This window comes from Eschrichtius robustus, chromosome 11 (genome assembly GCF_028021215.1).
Source record: "Eschrichtius robustus isolate mEscRob2 chromosome 11, mEscRob2.pri, whole genome shotgun sequence".
Lineage (NCBI taxonomy): Eukaryota > Metazoa > Chordata > Mammalia > Artiodactyla > Eschrichtiidae > Eschrichtius > Eschrichtius robustus.
In genome coordinates, this window is record NC_090834.1 from 14,618,270 (window position 1) to 14,635,949 (window position 17,680).

The 17,680-nt window shown below is 53.3% G+C and overlaps 1 protein-coding gene across 1 annotated transcript; it reads left to right on the top strand.

The window, feature by feature from the left end:
• Positions 1-597: 597 nt before the first annotated feature.
• Positions 598-17,621, top strand: SCN4B (sodium voltage-gated channel beta subunit 4). The gene is made up of 5 exons (XM_068555772.1): positions 598-825; positions 8,001-8,173; positions 9,130-9,358; positions 10,862-10,991; positions 15,394-17,621. Exons 1-5 carry the CDS (start codon positions 765-767, stop codon positions 15,485-15,487), a joined length of 687 nt encoding a protein of 228 aa, XP_068411873.1. The 5' UTR covers positions 598-764; the 3' UTR covers positions 15,488-17,621.
• Positions 17,622-17,680: the final 59 nt, after the last annotated feature.

Consider the following 17,680-nt stretch of genomic DNA (forward strand, 5'->3'; position numbering starts at 1 on the left):
CAGTTTACGGCTGGAAGCCGTGTTCCCGGGACCCTGCACAGCGGGGCTCCGCGAGGCTGCACACACGCGGGTCGGCGGCCGCGGCGGGCAAGCCCGCACACGCCCGCCGGCTGCTGCAGTGTTGGCTGCGGGCATCCGAGCGGTCCCTTCGCGGCCCCGGGGGAGGGAGCCGCTCCCCTACTCGTGTTCCCCAAAGCAGAACATCACAGCCTTCCAACACCCGAAAAGCTCCATCTCTACTCCTCCCCAAACTATCCTCCTAATTGGCAGCTCAGCGCACGGGGTGATGCGCGCGGCTGAGGGCGGCCCTGCAGTGCGAAGCCGCAGCCGCCCAGCCCGAGCCGGAGGGGAAGCAGGGGTGGTGGTGGCGGTGGAGGGGGGGGCGGTGCGGCAGGCTCCCGGGGCTCGGGGACCACGAGGCGGGGAGGCCCCGAGCTCCGCGGCGGCCACCGCCCCTCCTGCGGCTGGAGCGCTTCCAGAGCAGAGGAGCAGCGCCGCTCGCCTCTGCACTAGCTCGGAGATCCTCCTGCTCTCTGTCCTCCTCCTCGGGCTCCTCCTTCTCCTCCCCTTGCTCCCGCAGCCGGCTCCTCCTCTCCCTCCCTCCCCCTCCTCGCCCTTTCCGCGCCAACTTTCCCGAGCCCCGGCCGGCGGCGCAGAGCTCCCCGGCAGCCTCGGGGCCGACTGCAGACCGAGGGCTGCGAGCGCGGCTGTGACCTGGGTACCCTGTCCCCGCGCCCCTGGTGCGCTCCGCGGAGAACAGCACGATGCCCGGGGCTGGGCACCGAGGCGCAGCCCGGGCGAGATGGCTGGGCACTGGGTTTTTGGGTAAGGCAGCCCTGGCTTGGTTTCTTCTGCCTCTTCCCCCCCCACCCTTCCCCCACCTTCCCCCAGAGGAGGAGACACTTCTAAGAGCAGCGCCTTGGACGGGGTGGGCTTTGGAGTGCGGCCCGGAATGAGCATCGCGGCTACCGCTTCTTGCCGGACGCGGGGCTCGGACTGCTGAGCTCCCTGGGGACCGTGCGCCGTCCCCTGCCCCATCCGGCCAGCCAGCCCCGAGATTAGTTCTTTGCTGTCTGTGGTGCCTTCAGCCCCGGGCTTCTAAAGCTGAATCTTGGGGCCCGGAGTTCGGAGGTTTAAGCGTGCTGGGGGAGGGTGTCTTTGCCTTGGGCGTAGGGGATGCCAGGTGCGTTTGCATCTCAACGTGTGATTGTTGGGATGCTGGTTTCTACCTCTGCCCAGAGCCGTTTGCAACTTGGATGCTTGTTGTCCAGGCAGTAGCGTGCACCAGTTGGGGGTGGGGGAGCTCCCCTTCCTCCTGGTCCTTTTTCTGTTTGACTCCTCTGCTCTCTACTTCCTCCAGTGCCCATTGCCTTCCCTGCAGACTGGATGGGGTTGGAGGGACTTGGAGGACAGTTCAAGCCCCTATTTATTTATTTATTTATTTATGGCCGCGCCGACTGCCCTCGGCAGAGAAAGCGTGGAGTGGTAACCACTGGACCGCCAGGGAATTCCCCAAGTCCCCTTTTAGGAAGGATCTTACCTCTCTTCTTAGGTAAAGATTCCATGAGGGTGGGGGGGAACCTGTTTAACCTGCTCCTGGCTCTTCATTTTTGGGATGAGTATGAAGACGGAGGGGGCACATCCAGAGGACACAGAAGGAACAGATTATTATCTATTAATATGCACACGATAGTTTTGAGAGTCAAACTCCAACAGATTGGGGAATGATATTTATTAGTCCAGAATGTAATCGCCTCATAAATCATAGCTGGATTTCAGTGTAAGCCGACTCCATCTCCGGCACCCGCACCGCTTCCTGTTTATATTTGTCAGATTTGGCTTTTGGCAGCTGCCCCCTCATCGGGTCAGGCACACCATGTAGGCATTTGGGCTGAAAACAGGGAGACAGAAGTCTTTAAGGGCGGTCACTGCTGCTTCTGCAAATGTAAACTGTGTGCAGACCTGTCACGTTGGCACCTGGTGGAGGAGGGGGGGATAGAGTCTGTCTTGCACTCAGGAGCCACTGATTTTATTACATCCGCACAACTGGATAGAAGCCACTGGTCTTCTCTCTTGTACCTTAGGCACAGATATGCTGGTTTCACAGTGATCCTAGGAAGTGGGCCTCTGTGAGGATTGAGGCTCCTCTTCATGGGCTGGGCACAGTGCCACTCTACACTAGCTGCCCTTCACCCCGTCCCTGATCAGCCCGAGTTCCCACTGTGGCCATGGCCATTTTATCCTCAACTGCAAAGCTGAGGATAAAATGGGTGCCAGTCCCTTCCTAAGCATGTAACTGGTAATGTATGTGTCCTACCCACCCCTTCCTGTTCCCTGATTTGCTTAATTACTGTGATCTCTGTGTAATTATCACTTGTGAGGGTGCTATGTTGCCCCACCCTCTTTCCCTTGGTATGTATTTATTAAGGGCTTGTTTAATGAGAAGGCAGTTAAGGAGAGGGTGCTGAGTCCCACTCAGAGGAAGGAAAAGGAAAGGGTAAGTAAGGAGTTCATGGAGAAGAGGATGGGAAAGGGGGGAAATGGAGAAAGACCCCAGGTTTGAATCTGGGACCGGGGATTTGTTCTTCTTCTGGAGATGCAGGCCTGTGGGTTCTCCCAAGCCCTAATGCCTGCCGTGGCTGGTGGGACCAGCATGCTAGGTAGACCCCAGGTACAGATCCTCCCACTCTGCCCTGTTGCTGTGGGTGTAGGGCTCTCTGCATAAGCCACGGGCTGGCTGAACCAACGCACCCGTTCCGTGGCCTGCAAGAGGAGGGGTGGGCACTCTGCTTGGACTTGTTTGCAAAGCTGGTTTTGTTGAGCATCCAGTGTTGTCTCAGGGGCATGTTTCTATCCCGGCAAAGCCCCTGGGTGTGGGCCGGAAGGAGGCAGCTTGCCTAGGGAGAGGGAGCTGAAATCTTTCCTCTGTCTCTGGGTCCAGGGGCCTTCCTGCCTCAGCCTTGCCCCCCCCCCCCACCCCACGGCCCCGAGGGCCTGCACCCCAGGAGGGGTCTTGTCCTGCTGACCTCGGCCCACTTTCTGCCTCCCAGCTCTAACTTTGAGCCTGTCTGACTCCCCCGGGGTCCAGAGTGTATCAGCTTCCTTATTAAAGTCAGCTGTGATTCCGCCTGCCCTGCCAGGAGAGCCCTGGGAGCTAAACTTAGAGAGGGCACCACGCTGCCCCTCTTTCCTCCCCCCACCCCAAGGTGGGTGTCACTGTCCCCGGATGTGGGAAAAGGTGGCAGAATGTTTCCGCCTTGGCATTTGCCTTGGAAGGTCTGATGGTAGCCCTGAGATCCCTGCTGGTGTATTTAATGGTAACATTTGCATGTACCAAATACATTTTTACTTTAAATGGGAGGCCTGAGTCAATCCTTAGACAAAACCGCAGCACCCAGATGATATAGGAGGGAGCCGATCAGTAAATAGCAAAGAAAATGGCTGCTCTGAGAGTAGCTCAATGGTTAGGGTCTTTCAGTGAGCAAAGGCAAGGCTTAGGGGCTTAGGATTGAATTCCACGATATCATGAGTAGGAGGACTTGTTCATCAATCCCACGATGTCAGAAAGAGGCCCTCAATCTGAAAAATACACAAGAAATTCTAAAGAGTTTAGTTTGGGACAAAGCAAAGGAAGTCCTTCTTTATCTAAGGAAATAACCACATGGAAATAATTACCTCCAAGAAGTAATACAAGGTGAAAGTATAAAACAGCGTGTGAATGGCCTGGAGGTATTGTTGACTGACACTGGTCATTAAGTTGGGGTGCCTTGGTTACATCTAGACCTGTGATGGGGGCCAGCACTGTCTCTCTCCCTCCCTTTAAACACTATCCTTCTCTACCTGCAGAGTGCCCAGGCCAGAGGATGGACTCACTGAAGCCCATCTTGTGTTTTATAAGCTCATGTTTTAGCTTTATACCAAGCTCAGAAGGTAGGAAAGACAGCCATCCCTGGTTTGGGACTATGGCACCTCTGACTTTCTCAAGGTCAGCAGGCAGAGTGGGGCCTGCCTTGTGTCTGCTGACCCATCCACCCTGGCTCGGTCATCCTGCTGAAGTACCTCTCAGGGTCCTCTAGTGGATTTATACCTGCCCCTGCTCCCTCCTCTCCCGCCAGCGCAGGCTCACAGGGGAGAAGGTACAAGAGGCAAGCCCCTGGGCTTTCCTGTGCACGAGTCTCCCAGACACAGCCGGCAGGACTTTTGCCTGCTTGGGGGGCGTGCTGTGGAGAAGCCAGGCTTGCTCAGCCTCTCTGATGCCTTAACTCGGGCAGGGCTCTGAACTTCTCCGTGGAAACGTCTCTGCCTTTCCTTTGTCCCCTCCAGGCTACGATGGAAATGGCAATGCTTCACTCTGGGAGTCGGGGAGTCCCGAGTGTATTAGAGTTAAGTCATCCACATAGGCACACACTAATCAGGCAGAAATGTGCACTGTCATCAGACAGACCTTAAGGAAATACTTTTCTCCTCCGTTCTGGACTTTTTTTTTGCTTCTATTTAAAGCAGTCAAATAATTTCACTTTTGATGTGTATCTTTGGTGCTCTTGGATAGCCCATTCTGGCTGAGGCTGGGGAGAGGGATTTGGCCCCTGACTCGCATTCCCCGCCACCTTCCCCAGGATCCCAAGCACTGGAGGCTGGCGGTGTGGTGATCCTTGGAGCACGTGCTCAGGCCCCGAGGGAGCGCTGTGGCCATCAGGAAGCTGCCTTCTCCCGAGAGCTTCCCCGTCACGGCTCTGCACTCTGCTTCTTGGTTTGCGGGGGCGGTAGGGGGTGAGAAGCAAAGCTGGGGTCTCCGATCAGAAGGCCATCTTCTAGGCTGGAGGGCGGAATCTCATGTCTGGCTCCCGTCCCTAGACCTCTGGGGCAGGGGGTTGGGGGAGGGGAGAGATAAAAAGAAAACCAAGAGTGCTAAGGAGAGCTTGGCCCTGACAGCACTGTTCTCTTGGAGAGGCACCGTCACAAAGGGGGGGACAGCAGAGTGCCGTCTGTACACTGCTTATTCCACTCACCAGTTGTGTGGCCTTGAGCAGGTTAATCTCTCTCAGCCTCTTTCTTCATTTTGTATGTTGGGGATAAAAATAATAACTAACTACCTCATAGGATGATTATGAGGATTAAATGGGACAGTGCATGTAAAATATAGCCTGTCCTATTTTATAATAGGTGCTCAATTCAGATTCACCATTTATTATGTGGCCCTGGGCAAGTGACTTAACCTCTCTGAGCCTCAGTTTCATTGCCTGTAAAATGAGAAAAATGATACCTACCTTTTGGCATTCTAATAAAACTTGGAGTTAACAGGTAGAAATCCTCTTGCACAGCGCTTCTCAAAGTGTCATCCCTGACCACAGCATTCCCTGGGGCCTTCTTAGAAATGCAAATTTCCAGGCTCCATTCTACGTGCTAGATCAGAAACTCCCAGGGTGGGGCCGGCAGAGCTAGCTGTAATTGCCCTCCAGGTGATTCTGACGCTCTGTGAATTTGAAAGCCACTGCTCTAGAACAATTCCTGGCACAGAGGAGCTGATCAAAGAATGAAGGCTAATTGAAGTGACCTCTCAGCACTAACTGGAACCCAGCAGGTGGGCAAGCCCTGCTGTTTTAGGATGTAAGGAAGGACTTTCTTGCTTTGGGGCTTTGGGATGCTAGAAATGTCTCTTTTGGACCTTAGGTAAGTCGCCTAACCTCTCTATGCTCAGTTGCCATGTCTGTTATAGGGAGGTATTACAGTACACCACTCATAGCATGGATGTGAAGGTTAAATGTGCCTGGCACATAGTAATTGCTGAGTAAAGATCAGCAGTTGTTGACAGTGGCAGGGGATCCTGGGCACGGGGTGTTATTTCTGAGTTTCGTGGTACGAGCAGTCCACTTTGCCTTCAGAAGTGAAGTGGACGTGAAGAAGCTGAGGGGGGCCCTGAGGGCAGAGTTGGGCTGCCAGCTCTCCTTGGAGCTCCTCTTATTTATTTATTTATTTATTTGGCTTCGCGCAGCATGTGTGATCTTAGCTCCCCACCGCCGGGGAACTCCCCCTCCCCTATTTAAAAAGCATTGCCCAGGTGGCACCAGGCATCGTTATCTCATGTGGGCAAAACAAGAGGGAGCTGGTTTATGATGTAGCATGAGGGAATTAAGTTTGACAAAAGAGGTCCTTCCCTGAGAGTGAGGATGGCAGAAAGAGCAAGGTTGGTGGCCTTTAAAACAAAGACTGACCCTGGCTGTCTTGGGAACCAGAGCAGTTCTGGGAATTGCCTTTCGAGCTGGGAGCTGACCTGGCCCGAGAAGGGTTCTCAAGTGGCTCAGCCACTAAACCCAGTCAGTTCAGCCAAGTTTCCTCCCATTTGGGGTCTTGGTTGTCCTGTCTCTAAAATCAGGCAGTGGCAACTTAGTGTCTGTAACATGGATCAGTCTGGATCCTTTAGCTCTTACACTCTGGGAGCCCTAGGCTGGAGGTCCAAGTAGTTGAGAGAAATTACAGCCTGGGGAGAGATGCCGGGGAAACTTTGGCGTAGGAGTTGGTGCAGCCAGATGGATGCTCTCAACTGCCCACTAGCCCTGGGGTCAGACCCCAGTTCAGATTTCAACTGCCTCTAGAAGTTGTATGACTTTGGCCAAGGCACAAGGCACTTTGCTCTTCTGAGCCTCATTTTTCCCACCTGTAAAATGTGATTAATAAGACCACCTTACAGGTGTGAGGTGAGGGTGATATGAGATTACTCACACATAGCCTTAGCAAGCATTCCGGCCCAGGAAAAGGTCATTATTCTCAGGGTCACTGGAAACCTGAGAAGGACTCCCTCTGAGTCCTCACCCAGGGTGACCCTGGGTGCCAGTTTCATCTAGGGGCAAGGAGAGCTACTCTCTAATTCCGACACCCCTCTTCCCCATGACCTTGAGGTACGGTGGACTATCCTCAAGGACTTTGTAGGACAGGAGGACCAGGTTCCCTTACAAGAACTCATGAGGCAGGGCCCGGAGGCCACGAGTGGAAATTCACGATTGCCACCTGCTCAAGTGGCAGGGGTGGTATTGATGCGAGGGTGTGGGAAAGAAGCAGGGGCGGGGGTGTGGGGCTCGGGGGATGTTCCCAGGACAAGAGGCCGCAGTGGGGCTGCGGGGAGTGGGGGGGAGGATGGGCCACTTCGGGTCAGGAGGGGACGGAGTGTGCAGCGCCCTCTCCAGGCACCCCGCTTGCGTGCACCCGGTTGCCCGCAGTCGACCTCCACAAAGTGTCTTCCGCCCTCACTTTCTCTGCGTTATTGCTTTACCCGCTCGGTTCTCGCTGCTGCCGACCGATGCCCAGACGTGCTCTGTTGCACGCCCCCCCCGCCCCCCCGCCGGATGCCATCCCGGTCCGCCGTGTCTCCCTTCTCCTCTCGGGGTCCCGCGCGGTGGTTAAGCAAGGTCCAGCGGGAGGCGCCCCTCTGCCTCACCGCCCCTTGGGGCCGGTGGGAGCCGCCAGGGTCGGTGATGAGTGGCTGCTGGGCCGTGTCCAGGGACCGCGATGGCCGTTTTCCTCTTCTTCACCTCACGGGACCCCCTCAGCCTCCCAATACCCCACCCCCAATCCCGAAAACGTAACGGGGGTGCCGCGCACAGCCCTCGGGGAAATTCGCAGCGCGAACGGGAGGCGCGGGTCCTGCACTTGCGGGTGATGCAGGGACCGCATCCGCAGGTTAGGGGGCGCGGACTCGCGGCACGGAGGCAGGGGCCTGGTTTTCCTGGGTTGGGGTGACTCCTGGTGGTCACTTAGAATGCCACAAGGGCTGCTAACTGGCTCGGAAGTCCATCCAGCTCAGGCCAAGCGGGAGAAGGAATCACGGCGGTGGCCCAGGCAGTGTACGTTGAAGTAAACAGAACCATCTTCCTGATATTGACACCAAGGGTGATAGAGACCTCCCTGCCTGACCAAGCCACTCCACCCTATCGGGGAGGTCCCTTCCAGGGCTCCAGCCTGGAGGTTCCGATGGGGTTTTAAGGGAGGTGGTGCCCCTCACACAGGTCTCTTCCTGCTCCCTGTGTCCCTGTCGCTGGAGGTATCTGTGGGAAAGGCCACTACCATCTACGCTGTCAACGGCACGGAGATCCTGCTGCCCTGCACCTTCACCAGCTGCTTTGGCTTCCAGAACCTGCGCTTCTGGTGGTCCTACAACAGCAGTGATATATTCAAGATTGTAAGTAGGCGGGGAAGGGACAGGACAGCTCAGAGCCTCCTCCCTTCCTTGTCGCCTCACCCCTGCCTCCCATCCCAGGCTCTGGTCATTTCTGGACTGACCCCACGGTGATGGTCCCCAGGACCTTTTGTCACCTTTTCTCCCAGTATTCTTTTCGGAGCCTGTCTAGAAGGATCTAAGTGGGAAGGATGCTTAGATTGTGTTGCCAGAATTTGGGGTCTGTTGGAATTCTTGGCTAGAGTCTTCTGTCTGGTCTGAAGAAATACCTGAAACTTGGTTAGCTTGTGCAAAAATTAATACTTTAATGTAAAAAACAGGAGAGACAAGACCTTTGGAAGACTTGGAGAGGGGGAATGAGAAGAGTCCAAATCGGAGGAGGGCCGGGGAACAGGCCTTGGAAGGATGGGAGGGCAAGCTGGAGAAGAGAAGGGGCCAGGGCTGTGGCCACGGGTGGGGATGGAGCAGCCAGCAGGTGTTTATTGAGTACTCACTCTGCAATCTAGTAGGGGACCAGAAGTCACAAGAGACTAACTCTGGATGTACCCTGAACTCAGAGGGTACCGATGCACAGTGCTGTGGGATTGATCCACGTCCTGATGGAGGGTCAGAATTCAGGCAGATGGATGTGGCGTCAGCAGAGGCTGGGGGGAGTGACAGAGGGAAACGAGTGTGGTATTTGCAGGATTCGTTACTTAAAAGGCTTTTATGAAGAGAACAGTAAAAGCATGCTACATTCTAGGGAGACCTTAATGACAGAAAGTGGGTTTAGCCTGAAGCCAGTAAAATCCAGGTTAGACAGGCAGAGCTATCGATACTGGAAGGAAACCACCGGGCGAGGGCTCTTCCTGGACCTGGGCAGGGAGATACCCAAGGAGTGGGCTGGAGTGATGTCATGACTCTTGAAAGGACCTTGATTCTTTCTTGGCCACCTCCTTGCTCCCCTCTTCCCCCCACAGCTCATAGATGGGATTGTGAAGAATGAGAAGTCAGACCCCAAGGTGAAGTTGAAAGATGATGATCGCATCACTCTGGAGGGCTCTGTGAAGGAGAAAGTGAACAATATTTCCATTCTGCTGAGGAACCTGGAGTTCAGCGACACGGGCAAATACACCTGCCACGTGAAGAACCCCAAGGAGAATTATCTTCAGCACCAGGCCACCATCTTCCTCCAAGTTGTTGATAAACGTATGCAGTAAGGGCTGGGACAAGGGCAGTAAAGTTGGAAGGACGGGGGTGGGGGTGGGTACCCAATTCAGTGTAATGATGAAATGCACCACGTTGGTGTTTTCTTTCGCTTTATGCTTTCAAGAGCTACTGGAGTTACATCTGGAAGCTTGAATAACTTAGCTTGAATACTTATTCTGCCCCTGAATAGCTTGTGATATACACTTAGGCCTTCTGAGCCTTGTTTTCCTCATCTGTAAAATCTGCATTCGCTTAGGGTTGTTGTGAGAGTTACAGAAGCTACATGGAAGTATTTTGGAAGTATTTTGTAAAGTTTTCCGTATGTGCTGATTATTACTACTCTTGTGTATTCTGTTAGCGACAGCCGATTGGATGCCAGGCATCAAACCAAAAAGTGCTATGAATGATACACAGTGTTCTTTCTCGAGGAATTGACAGGTCAGGGTAGGACAGAAGACAGTTAAACACATAACTGAAACAGGGGCAAAGCATGTAGAGGCACAGGTAACAGCTTGATAAGAATGATCTCTCCCTCTGGAGCTTAAGTCCCAGTTGGTGGGGTTTCAGTCCGACACAGGTGAAACAGACAACGAGGAAGCATGTGATGAGGGTGTCACATGATCCCAGCCACTGGAGGTGTTTAGGGAAAGGGCTGGAGGAGTTAGGCTGGGTGGGCATCTTCGAGGGGGGAGCCTGGAAGGCTAGGGAGGTGCAGAGGCAGAGAAAAAGGAAGGAAACCTGCTTAAGGATCCTGATCGTGCTGTGTTTCTTGTGTGCCTGGGGGTCCACTGCTCCCTAGATGGTGTGGAATTTCTGCAGAGGAGATGCTCATGATTCTGGAATTTATGAAGTTAGGGCCATCAGGATTCTCAGGTGGATTGGATACGGGGGTTTGGAAAAAAGTGAGGAGTCAAGGATGACTCCAAGGATTTGGGCCTGAGCAATTAGAAGGATGGAGTTTTCTCAGCAGAGATGGCGGAGACCGTGGGTGGAGAAGGTTTGGGAAGTCAGGGGTTCAGTTTTCAGTTGAGGGAACTGAGGCTAGAAGAGTTAAGTGACCAGTTCTAGGTTACCACCTAGTAAGTGACCATGGAAATCCAGACTACCTGGCTCCAGTGTCTTCTGATCACATAAGAGATGTCACAGGGAGATTCTCAATTTTTTCTGCATGGGCAAAGGAGACCTAGAAAGAGGCAATGAAAGTCTCATGTTTGAGGGTCAAGTCAAACCTGGGTGCTGTGGTCCCTGAGTCTGAGTTATTCCAGAACTTGTGTGGGTGTCTGCGGGAGGGCATATGTGCAGAGTGTCAGGGGAGAGGGCCGTCTTCCTGTTATGCCTTAGCCTGATGGATGCCATATTCTAGCTTCTCCTGCTTCCTGCCTGAGGTAGGCATGTCCCAGATGCCCAGGTTGGAGGCTCTGGAGCTGTTGGGCTGCCATGGTCCTCCAGGTGACTCCTGCTCCCCTTTTCCACCCCCCTTCTCCCCCTGCTCTGGCCATGAAGTGGAAGAAGTGGACAACACAGTGACACTCATCATCCTGGCCGTTGTGGGCGGGGTCATTGGGCTCCTCATCTTCATCCTGCTGGTTAAGAAGTTCATCGCCTTCATTATCAAGAAGACTCAGGAGAAGAAGTGAGTTGACTCCTGTCCTCCCACCAGCCCACCACCCACTCTCATATTATGGGTGTTCCCAGCATCTTCTCATCCACTGTCATCTACCCCTATCTGCCTTCATCCTTCCGTCTGTCTCCTAATCCCATCCTCTCTTTGTAAGTCTCCCACTCTCTTTCCTATCCCTGCCACCCTCCTCCCATCTTCCAGCCCCATTCCTAATCTCACTTCCTTTTCCCCATCCTCCCAGTAGGTGTTTGTTGAATATACTGACTTCACTGAGAACATAAATACAACCCACTTGCTCTTCCTCATTCCCCTGTCTTCCTGCCCATCCCGTTAACCTCTCTCTATTTGTACCACCTCAATCTAAAGTCCTACCAAAGGCTTTAAGATGCCTTTTTTTTTTTTTTTTTTTGAGATCAGGGAAAATATAAGATTCCATGTACAGAATTTCTAAAATGGGAAGATCCTTCTAGGGTGATGGGAGTATCTTATTGTGAAATTCTGAAAATCCTAATGAGGGAGATAAAAACAGTTTGAAAAGGCTGATATGGCCGCCTAGGAAGCCCTAGGATAAATTCAGGTATAAATCAGATATCTGTAAGAGGAAGGGGAGGAAAGATGGGGAGGTACAAAGAGTGCGACCCAGGCCCAGAATTGCCAGAACAGGCAGGCTCCAAAATCGAATGTTGCAAAACCAGAGCAGGCAAAAGGCATTTGAAAGTTGTGTTCTTGGCAAGAAAGATGAGATGAGGCAGGCCTGCCATTGGAGCAGAGAGGGTGAGAGTAACAAGGAGAGGAAGAGAGAAGGGGGAGATGCTCTGTTGGTGTTGGCTTCATTCTGCTCTGTTGAGAAGAAGGAATTAGGCTTGAAAGGGCAGAAATTCCACTGGTAAGAAGGGAAGGCAGCTGAAGGCAAGGAGGGACTTTAGAGAACGGCAGAGGGGGAGGGGGAGCAGGGAGGCACTTGTTGAGATGATGAACTCTTGGGTTGTCTGCCTGTATCGTGGCCAGAGGCTGGGAGGGTTTTGGAGATCTTGAGAGGGGCCAGGGGCCAGGAGCATGGAGCTGGACCAAATTCTGTTTTTAACAATCAGTCTTACTATTGATGGCGAGCAAATTTGGAGAACACGTTATTCAACATATGGTTTAAAAGCACTTAGAAAAGAAAACAGTGATCCTTGGGAGCCACCACAAGTTCATCAAAAACAAGGCAGGCTAACATTTTCTTGTTAGCACACAGCTGGATCAGGAGAACGCTATAGGTAGTAATACTTCCTGTCATTCATCGCATGCCTACCATGTGTTAGGTACTCCACCAGGCATTTTTTTAAATAAAATATGTACAATTTTATTTTGAAGTTGAGCAAAGTGAGGTTCAGCGTGGTTTAGTGACTTGCCTAAGGCTAATAAGTGATAGAGTTGGGATTTGAATCCTGACTTGTTTGCTTTGAAGCTTCAACCATTGCCACCATACCCTACTGATTCATGGGGTGGATCTAGAGTTCAGTCAGTCGTTCTTTCATTCGGTGGCTCTTTTTGAGGTGCTGTGTGCAAGGTACTGTGCCAGGTGCTGCAGGAAATTCTGGAAGGAATGAGATTCTGCCCTTAAGTAAAGAAGACATGTACACAAATCATTGTAACATGAGGCAGAGGGATTAGGGCCGGTGTAGAGGTGTGAGAGAATGCCGCAGGGGTTCAGGAGAGGGTGGAATACTAGGGAAGGATTTCTGGCCAAAGAGACATTTGTGGTCAGCCTTGCAAGATGGATGTGATTTAAGCCCTGGGGAGGGTGAAGAGAAGGGTGTTCCGGGTGGGGAACACTGAGAGCAAAGACAGAGAGTCTGGGAAACGAGCATGTTCTGGAGAACAAGGCATTTATTGTTGTTGTTGAGAGAGTGGGGGGTGGGGGGTGTGATAGGGAGGAAGGGGAGGAAAAACCTGCGAGGGGGGTTGGGACAGACCCTTGAGGACCTGGGAGTCCAGGCTGAGACTGGCTTTCCTCTGACTGCAGGGGAGCTGGGAAGGGCTTGCAGGGCTTGGCTCCATCAGAGGACCCGGAAGAAAGGGTCTGGCCTGGGTGGGCACAGGGACTGGGTGGGGAGGTGGGAGACAGGCCACGGGGAAGCCCGAGGAGGTTCTCTGAGCAGCGAGGAAAGCCTGCATAACAGCAGAGATGTGGCTTCTTCCCAAGAAGAAGGGAGGTGTGAGGCAGCATCTCATGATCAGTTCTGGGCTTTCACATGTGGGTGCAGTTCCCTCTGCCTGGAGTGTCTCCTCCCTCTTTTCCTGCTCATCTTTCTTGGTCTCAGCTTAAAGGACACTTCCAAAGAGCCTTCCCTGACCCTAGAAGGGGCCTTCCTGGGTTGAGTCCCTCCCTGCTATGCCCCCCATCCTATCATTTACCACATTGTACTGCAGTTACTTGTTTAAGAGCATGTCCCCTGGAAGACTGCAAGTTTTTGGAGAGCAGGCCCCATGTCAGTTGGACACCCTTCTAGCCTGACACGGTGCCTGGTGGCCAGTAGGGTCTTAGTAAAGAAATATGGATGGTTAGGTGGATAGGAATTGGCCAGGTTGACTATACCTTAGGTATAGAGATAGATAGATAGATAGATAGATAGATGATAGAGAGACCCATCTGAATAGAGGTCTTTAGTGGTATGTCACAGGGCTCTGTTTGTTCATTGTTATTATTAAGACTTGAACTACACTAGGACTGATATAAGAAACCTAGCAACTATATTGGATGGAGAACAAAATTGAGATCTAGGAGGATCTTGTTTTTTTTTTTTTTTCGATTGAAGTATAGTTGATTTACAATGTTGTGTTAGTTTCTGGTGTATAGCAAAGTGATTCGGTTATACATACATACATATATATTCTTTTTCAGATTCTTTTCTATTATGGTTTATCACAAGATATTGAATGTAGTTCCCTGTGCTATACAGTAGGACCTTGCGGTTTATCTATTTTATATATAGTAGTTTGTATCTGCTAATCTCAAACTCCTAATTTATCTCTCCCCCTTTGGTAACCGTAAGTTTTTTTTTCTATGCCTGTGAGTCTGTTTCTGTTTTGTAAATAAGTTCATTTGTATCATATTTTAGATTCCACATATAAGTGATATCCTATGGTATTTGTCTTTCTCTTTCTGACTTACTTCACTTAGTATGATAATCTCTAGGTCCATCCATGTTGCTGCAAATGGCATTATTTCATTCTTTTTTATGGCTGAGTAATATTCCATTGTATACATGTACCACATCTTCTTTATCCATTCATTTGTTGATGGACATTTAGGTTGCTTCCATGTCTTGGCTATTGTGAACAGTGCTGCTATGAACATTGGGGTGCATGTATCTTTTTGAATTAGAGTTTTCTCCAGATATATGCCCAGGAGTAGGATTGCTGGATGATATGGCAACTCTATTTTTAGTTTAAAAAAACTAAACCTACGTACTGTTTTCCATAATGACTGCACCAATTTACATTCCCACCAGCAGTGTAGGAGGGTTCCCTTTTCTGGATCTAGGAGGATCTTAAGAGGCTGGAGCTATGGACTAAATCCTGCAAGATGAAATTGATGAGGACAAAATGTTAAGTCTTTCCTGAAGGCCTCAAACCCAGGTGTAGAAGCCCAGGGTGAGGCTAAGATGTAGTTTAGCGACAACAGCGGTGGAAAAGACTTGGAGGTTTTCATGAGCTGAAAGGTGGGAGTGATGTAGCAGTCAGGTCTTCCCTGGAGAGCCCTGTGCAGCCTGGGCACTGCTGTTGGGGGGCGTTATACTCAAACTAGAGCATGTCCAGCACAGAGTGGCCAGGGTGGTGTTGCTCCTGGGGGGTGTCTTCCATCAACCATCCCTCCTTCCTACTGCCTTCTGCCCTGTCCCACCACCCCCTGCTCACTCCTGCTGTGCCCCTTCCGTCTCGTTCTTCTACCTCTGGTCACAGTGTGCTTCAGGAGGAAGGGCCTGCGGGGCCCTGAGTGAGGAGCACTTTGCCCTTGGCACACTGCCCGCTGGCCTGTACCCTTCCCCTGGGTTGGCACAGCCGGACAATTGCCCCTCAGCACTGACCCCTAGGAACAGCGCCTGGTACCCTTGCCTTCTGCCACGTTGAGGTGACTGGGTGATGGTAGCCTTACTGAGACCTTCCTGTGGGTCAGGCACTGTTCCAAGGGCTCACTGACTCCTCCCAGCAACGCCATGAAGAAGGGGCCATCGTTATACCCATTCTATAGGTGAGGATATGGAGGCAGAGAGGTTAGGCAACCTGGCCTCTGGCTACCATAGCTCTACAGAAGGCCAGGGAGAGGGTCCAGCGCTGGCCCAGGGCACCATGGCTCCTCCTCCACAATTTACCCATCACTTGGGTTCCTCCTCTCACCAGCACCCCCATCTCTCCTCTCTCCTCTCAGGAAGGAGTGCCTCGTGAGTTCGTCAGGGAACGATAATACAGAGAATGGGTTACCTGGCTCCAAGGCGGAAGAGAAAGCACCAACAAAAGTGTGAGCCCTGCTTGGGGCCAAGCAGCTGCCGGGAGCCTCGCTTTCTAATGATGAAACTGATGCCTGAGCCGTGTCCGTGAACCCACGTGCCTGAGACATCTGCTGCTTGGCTCAAACTGTAGTCTTTCCGGGCGGGGAGAAACTGGGGTCCTGTCCAGCCTGCCCCACCCCCTCCCCCGCCAGGGCTCCCCAGGGACAAGGGCTGGCCAGGGGAGGGGCCCTGTGGAAGGTTCAGGAAAGGAAAGGAGGGGCTGGAGCGGTGTGGAGAGCCCGTCCCCCGACACCTGGTTAGATGGTCTCCTTCAGTGTCCCCACCCTGGACAGGGAACGCCTTGGTTTTCCTCCTGATGTCTCTTTGTGAGAGACTTGGGGGGTTGGTGAGGGCTGCCCCAGTAGCTGGACCCTGAGTGTGGAGGGCTAACCCTTATACGGTGGGAGTGGCCAGAGGACTCTGTACAGGATCCGAGGGTGGGAGGCTGCTGGAGGCGTCCTACAGTGAGAGGCTTTGATGGATTCCTGTTGCCCCATGTCCCTCTAGAGAGGAACTCCCCTTTCCCCCCACCCCTGGGTGCCTGCCTGCCTGTCTTGGTTCTCCCCGCACCCCCAGACCCCATGCTGCTCAGAGTCTCTGAACCCTCCCGGGCTGCCACCTTGGTCTTTGGGGGGTCCTAGCCCACCTAGTCTGCTCCTCTGATCTCTGGGCCCTGAGGGCTCATGCAGGGGTCCCTCAGGCCTTCCCAGAGCACTGGGGCGCCACCTACACCTTTCCTAGTATTTCTCCTTGGGGGATCAGGGCTGCAGAGGTGGGCCTCTTGGCCACGGAATGCTCACCCCAGCCCTGCCAAGGCTGGCTGCCCCTTCTCCTCGGCATGGCAGGACCATGGCCCCTGCTGGGAACTCCCAGCCAGCTCCGCCCTGCTCCTCTTCCCCTGAAGCAGCAGGTGGCGCCATCTTGCTTGAGGAGTTGCCCCTGGGTTCCTCCAGCTTCTCCCTGCCCAGGGGTGTTCATCTCCATCCCTGCGTCAAGGCTTGCCTTCACCTCGGGGACTCTGTTGCTTTGGATGAGAGGGCCCTTGGGTTTTCTGGCTGCTTCCTGCTCAGCTGTGCCCCGCTCTCACCCCGGGGTTGGGGAGGTGCAGGGAGAGAGTGCCCACGGTTTTCCTTTGCTTTTCCACGCACTGGTTTGCACGCGCCTTGCGTGTGGGGCTAGTCTGTGCCTTAGCTCCTGAGTCCTGGCTCATGCGGTCCCTCCCCGCTTCAGCCCCTATGGAACAGCCAGCTCTGGTGGGCCCTGGTGAGGGGTCCCGCTGCCCTCACCCAAGGTCAGGCAGGGGACCAGGGAGCTGGAGTTGTGTCGTTAATAGCCCACTGGCCAGCGACTGAGTCTTGGAGGCGTCTGCCAAGTGCTCCCGTGGGCCCCTTACAGGCCATGTCGTGGTATTGTCCCTGTGGGGTTGGGGAAGTGAGGGGGGGCCGGGGCTGTGATCATGGAGGAATCCGCTATCTGCTCCCACCCCCTCGCTCTCTTGTTGACTTTCTGACACTCTGTCCTCTGGGCCCCTGGGAGGGATGAGAAGGGAGTAGCCCCCTTTTCCGAAGTGTATGGGGACTGCCTGAGGACTCTCCCTGCCAAAAAGCAGCAGCGAGCGTCCCCAAGGGTGCAGGTTGGGAGAGGAGGAACAGGAGTGCCTGCAGGGCAGCCATGGCTGTGGTCTGTGACCCTCGCCCAGCCTGAGGGGCTTGCAGGGTCCCACTGAGATCTGCCTCTGTCCCTTGCGGGCTCCTCCACCCATCCTGGGCTCAGGTTCAGATTTTCCTGGCTTTGGGAGCAGACAGACAAGAGCCACCGGTCATTTGGGAAACTTCGTAGGCTGCCTTCACGCAAAACTGCTTTCTTCTCCTTTCCCAGCGTTAGCATTTGGACGGGCAGAGTGTCTTGGGCTCCTCTTACTCCTTTGAGAGGAAGCCAAGGCGTACAGAGGGGCGGGGAGAGGAAGAGCATCATAGGCGGGTCATGCACATTCTCTGGGCTCATCTTTCCCTATCTATAAAATGGGTGTAATAATACCTACCTCACAGGACTGTTGTGAGGCTTGGCAAGTTTTGGTTGAATAAATCTTTTTTGGCTTGGAAAGGGATCTAGGAGTCCGGGTATCATAACTGGAGGGATTGTTCCAAGTCTGTCCTGTCCTCATCT